The sequence below is a fragment of the Lepidothrix coronata genome, unplaced genomic scaffold (assembly GCF_001604755.1).
Source record: "Lepidothrix coronata isolate B3197 unplaced genomic scaffold, Lepidothrix_coronata-1.0 Scaffold201, whole genome shotgun sequence".
NCBI classification, from domain to species: Eukaryota; Metazoa; Chordata; class Aves; order Passeriformes; family Pipridae; genus Lepidothrix; species Lepidothrix coronata.
In genome coordinates, this window is record NW_016690381.1 from 1,542,351 (window position 1) to 1,547,229 (window position 4,879).

At 60.0% G+C, this 4,879-nt stretch overlaps 1 protein-coding gene across 1 annotated transcript; it reads left to right on the forward strand.

Annotated features, from left to right (window-relative positions):
- The first annotated feature begins 379 nt into the window (after positions 1–379).
- SNAI1 (snail family transcriptional repressor 1) lies at positions 380–4,158 on the forward strand. The gene is made up of 3 exons (XM_017832351.1): positions 380–458; positions 1,110–1,613; positions 2,797–4,158. The coding sequence occupies exons 1-3, from the start codon at positions 380–382 to the stop codon at positions 2,976–2,978; spliced, it is 765 nt and encodes a 254-aa protein (XP_017687840.1). The 3' UTR covers positions 2,979–4,158.
- Positions 4,159–4,879: the final 721 nt, after the last annotated feature.

Below are 4,879 nucleotides of genomic sequence, written 5' to 3' on the forward strand. Positions count from 1 at the left end.
GGCTCTTTGCCCGCTTCCCTCCGGAGCACCGGCCGGACCCGCGGGGAGCGCGGCACGGGGAAACACTTCGGAGAGAAGCCGGGAACGGCCCGTTGCATCTGGATCAGCACCAGCGCTCGTACTCCGGCACCGGGCGGGCGACGCGCCCACCCCGCGGGAGCAGCCCCCGGGTCCTTCCCCAAGGCTCGGCTCGGCCCCCGGCGGCGGCAGGACCAACACCTGCCCGGTGCCCGCCCCGTCCCGTCCGGGCCATTGGCTGCGGCCCCCGGGGGCGGCCCCGCCCCGCCCTCCCCGCCCCGCGCCGCCCCCCCGGCCCCGCGCACATATCAGCGGGCGCGGCAGCGCGGTGGCCCCGCGGCGCCGGCTCCGGGGCTGCAAGATGCCGCGCTCTTTCCTGGTGAAGAAGCACTTCTCGGCCAGCAAGAAGCCCAACTACAGCGAGCTGGAGAGCCAGGCCGGTGCGTGGACGGGCCGTGCACGTGGGGCGCTCCGCGGGGTGGGGTGGGGGCTCCTGTGCGGAATCTTCCTAAGGCTCCACACGGGAACGGGCTGAGATTGACCGACTTTTCGCAGGGTTGCAGAGCTGTGGGACTTTGGGGGGTGGGTGTTGTTGTGGGTTTTTTTCAATTTTGTGCACGTCGCATGGGGTTGGGCGCGGGATCCTCCGTGTCCCGGGATGCTGAGCCGCTTCCTGGTACCCTGGGCTGGGCGGAGGCACCGGGGACTCCCTCGCGGGTTGGGCATGGGTGCGTTGGGAGCTTCCCGTGCCGGGAATCAGCAGGGGCATGGGGTCCCCTTCGCCCCATCCCTCGCGGGTGGGCGGGCAGGGGCGCGGGCCCTCGTGATGTGAGGTCGGTCCTCTTTGCCCCGGGGCGGGCTGGGGGGCTCTGGGCTTCCATGGGGCGGGCTGCGATCCCTTTGCCCCTCTGACTCCGGGGTGTGGTGCGGGTCTTTCACGGATGGGCTGGGATCGGGTCCCACTGAGCCTCCCACGGGTGGGCTGGGCACCCCGCGCCCCTGGGCGTGGAGCCCGCGGCGGTGGGTCGGGGCCCCTCGCTGCCGTTCCTACCCGAGCCGCGGGCCCCACTGACCGCCGCCGCCTCCCGCAGTGCTGGCCGCCCCGCTGCTGTACGAGACGTGCCCTCTGCCCGTCATCCCCCCGCCCGAGGTGCTCGGTCCCGGCGCCTACTACCCGCCGGTGGTGTGGGATGCGGGGCTGCTCTCCAGCCTATTCCCGGGCGGCCCGGGCAGCGAGGCGGCGGGAGGCGCGACCCCCGCCCTGGACCTGACGGCGCTCTCCAGCGAGGAGGATGAAGGCAAGAGCTCGGGGCCCCCCAGCCCGGCCTCGGCCCCCGCTGCCGCCGAGCGCTTCCGCTGCGCCCAGTGTGCCAAAGCGTACTCCACTTTCGCCGGGCTCTCCAAGCACAAGCAATTGCACTGCGACGCCCAGGCCAGGAAATCTTTCAGCTGCAAATACTGCGAGAAGGAGTATGTGAGCCTGGGGGCTCTCAAGATGCACATCCGGAGCCACACGCTGCCCTGCGTCTGCAAGATGTGCGGGAAGGCCTTCTCTCGGCCCTGGCTGCTGCAGGGCCACATCCGGACACACACCGGTAAGGTCCCCTCTTCTCCCTTTCCCTCCCTCCCTTATCGCCTCCCGCTTCCCTGCTCCGCTGCCCCCAGCGAATCGGCGGGCCGGCTGTTATCTGGGAAGATAAGGGCTTCCCAGACCCCCTTGGCACATCTCTCTAAAATGTCCTTTAAATATCCTCTTGGCTGAAACCGAGCGCAGGGTCAAGGCCCAGCCTGTAAACCTGTGCAGCTGCAGTGCCTCCCCGGAGCTGGCCCATTGGCCGCAGTGCGACAGCACACGCTTCACCATGATTTCATAAACGAGCTTGTGAGAGTGCTGGAGCCCTCCCTCCTGGGCACTGCCATGCCGAAATCATCCCTCTGCCCACACCGAGTGCTCCCGGCCAGGGCAGAGCCCCAGTCCCGGCTGCCCACCGCTGGCAGCGATGAGCCCGGCTCCAAGCATGCCCGCTGCCGAGATGTGCAAGGCTGGGCGAGGCCTGTGGGCAGGTGCTGGAGGCACCTGTTGGCGCGGCTCCGGGTGCCGCAGCTGCAGCCCACCCCGCTGCCCCGACAATGCATCTCCCGAGCATCCTTTGTGGGGCTGCGGGACAGTGTAATTGTGACTTGGCACTGATTTCACACCCTCTTAACGTGCTAAAGATGATGGCTGAAGGAAGCCGGGTAGACTTGATTGTGCTTTCCAAATTGAGCATACGCATTTGTTTCCTCCAAAAGAGTCTTTCTGGGAGGAATTCGCCCTGGCCAGGCTTTTCAATGCGAGCTGGGCAGGAGAAGGGGGAGCGCGAAGGAAATAGCTCCACTCACCCTGGGCTGGCGCCTCGCAGCCGCTGCCTGCTATGATATAATTAACACACAGCGCTTGGCTTTCCTGCCTCGCTGCAAACTCCTTGCTTGGCTCCGGGCAGGAGACGAGTATCGTGTCTTCGTTTGTACGTGCAACAGCCTTGCTGCTTGCAGATGTTTCCAGCATTAATTTTCCGTGGTTCAAAGGAGAGATTTTTCTGGGAGTAGGCAATTCCCAAGCCGGCGGTTCTTCCCCGAGCAATGCTGTACATACCCGTCTTTCCCTCCGAACAATAACAGCCAGCACTTCTTTTCACTGTGCTCTGCACAAACTTTGGCTAATGAATGGCTCCTTCTTTGATATTCCTCATGTGTTGATGCACTGGTTAATTGGGAGCGTTTCTCTTTGTCCCATAGGTGAAAAGCCCTTTTCCTGTACACACTGCAATCGGGCCTTTGCTGACCGCTCTAATCTCCGCGCCCACCTGCAGACCCATTCAGATGTAAAGAAGTACCAGTGCAAAACCTGCTCCCGGACTTTCTCCCGCATGTCGCTGCTCCACAAGCATGAGGAGACAGGCTGCTCCGGCTCTCGCTGAGGACTGGACTTCACTCCCCCGGCCTCTCGCATCACAAATACCTATATTATAACTAGTTTCTGTAGGAGTTAGATTCCTCCATCGCCGTTGCAGTGTGCACCGGGCTGAACGCAGCTCCTCTGGCCCTTGAGACCCTCACACTCCTTGCTCGGTGCCTCCAGTGCAATGCAAGAACCTGAGTTGGAAAGGACCCATCAGGATCATCGAGTCCAGCTCGTGGCCCCACGCAGGACACCCCAATAATCACACACCCTGTGCCTGAGAGAATTGTCCAAATGCTTCTTGAACTCAGACAGGCTTGGTGCTTTGACCACTTCTCCCATCCTGGCGTCTGGGGGTGCAGGACTGGACTCAGTGGCAAGTGTGGGTGGCAAATCAAGTGTGTGAAACTCGGGAGCCACAGCCCTGAGCCTGCCCTGCTGCTGCCACAGCCCCTCGGCAGGTGCCCCCTCTTGCCAGAGGCACCTTTCAGGGCTGGACCTGCACCCTGGCCCCATGCCGGTACCGAACACTGCAACCATGTAGCTTGGGGGGTTGGGGTTTTTTCTGTTGGTGGTTTTTATTTTTTGGTTTGTTTTGTTTTTTTTTTTTAACATCGTAACCACTTGGTAACTTCTAAAAAACAATATTTTTTTAATGAAGGACAAAACGTTGCCTCCCCCCCATCCCGAGTGTATATACACTGCCTGTAGAAGGTGTAACTATGCAATAATACAGTATCCCAGTAGTTGTGAAGCAGCTGCTTCTCCCCAGCACAATGACAATTTGCAATGCCTGCGAGATTAACAGTGTCCATGAAAGGCAGGGGTAGCCATTTCAAACCCCAGCCCTGTTTACAGAGCAGCTATGCACTCAAGCACCTGTTAATATGACTCTTAACAACTGCTTTTCAAGAGAACTGTGACTAATAGCAGGCACTTGTCAGCTGATACAATGGTGGCCTGTCCCAAGGCTGCCCATCGACAGGTGTGTGCCAAAAGCCCTATTTATGGGTATTGACAGGTGCCTCCTGAATGCATCTTTCTTTGGACATTGTTTTCATGGAATCATTACAAAGAGGATGTTTACATTTCAAAGGTACACTGGTATTTATATTTTTGTGCCACAATTTTGTAATGATGAAACTTTTTATATAATTATATACAGTTTATTGATATTCAATAAAAAGGTTAATTTATAATAGGGTTTTGTGGTGCCTGGGTTGAACGTGCAGTTGTGAGGGGGCAGTGTTCTGGGGACCAGTGGGCTGGGCTCAGCTTTCCTTCTACCTGGTGCTCCTGGCCTCTGGCTGCAGGTGACTGGCAAGTGCCATTTGCAGGCAGGGATCTGTGGAGCAGTTGCTTCTCTGGAGAGGAAAAGTCAGGCTGAGTCAGTTCCTGCCAAAGGGCTGGGGCAGCTGTGCAGTGATGTGGGCTGGGGGTGCAGTGGATCTCCTAGGCTCTGTGTGGGAAAGCACAATGGCTTGCCTTGTCCCTCCCAGCCTGCCCAGGTGGGTGCCGGCTTCCTCATGGAACTGCTGGAGCACCTGTAGCCTGTCCCTGTCCCTCAGCACTCTGAGCATGGGGAGCAGGTCTGTGCCCCTGCTGGGATGATGGGACTGCCTCTGGCAGGATCCTGAGCCTCCCCAGAGATGGCTCCAGCACCAGATGCCTCAGGGAGCTGAGCCTCCTGGTGGGTGACCCGATGTGGGTGGTGTGGCAGCAGAGGTGTGTCCATCCTGTTGTCACCAGAGCTCTTCAGCAAGCACAGGTGGGGCCGTGCTTGCCCTGTGCCTCCATACCTGGGGGGCACCAAGGGGTGGGTCCTCTGAGGTACCCCCCCTCCATACATGCCTCCAGGATTTCCATAATGAAACTCCCAATGCCCCAAAGCACCTGTCTTGCAACTTCCCAGCCTCCTAC

Coding starts and splice junctions, on each gene's coding strand:
- SNAI1 (XM_017832351.1), top strand. CDS start 380: ATGCCGCGCTCTTTCCTGGTGAAGAAGCACTTCTCGGCCAGCAAGAAG. Junction 459..1,109: donor CGAGCTGGAGAGCCAGGCCG/GTGCGTGGACGG, acceptor CGCCTCCCGCAG/TGCTGGCCGCCCCGCTGCTG. Junction 1,614..2,796: donor CCACATCCGGACACACACCG/GTAAGGTCCCCT, acceptor TTTGTCCCATAG/GTGAAAAGCCCTTTTCCTGT.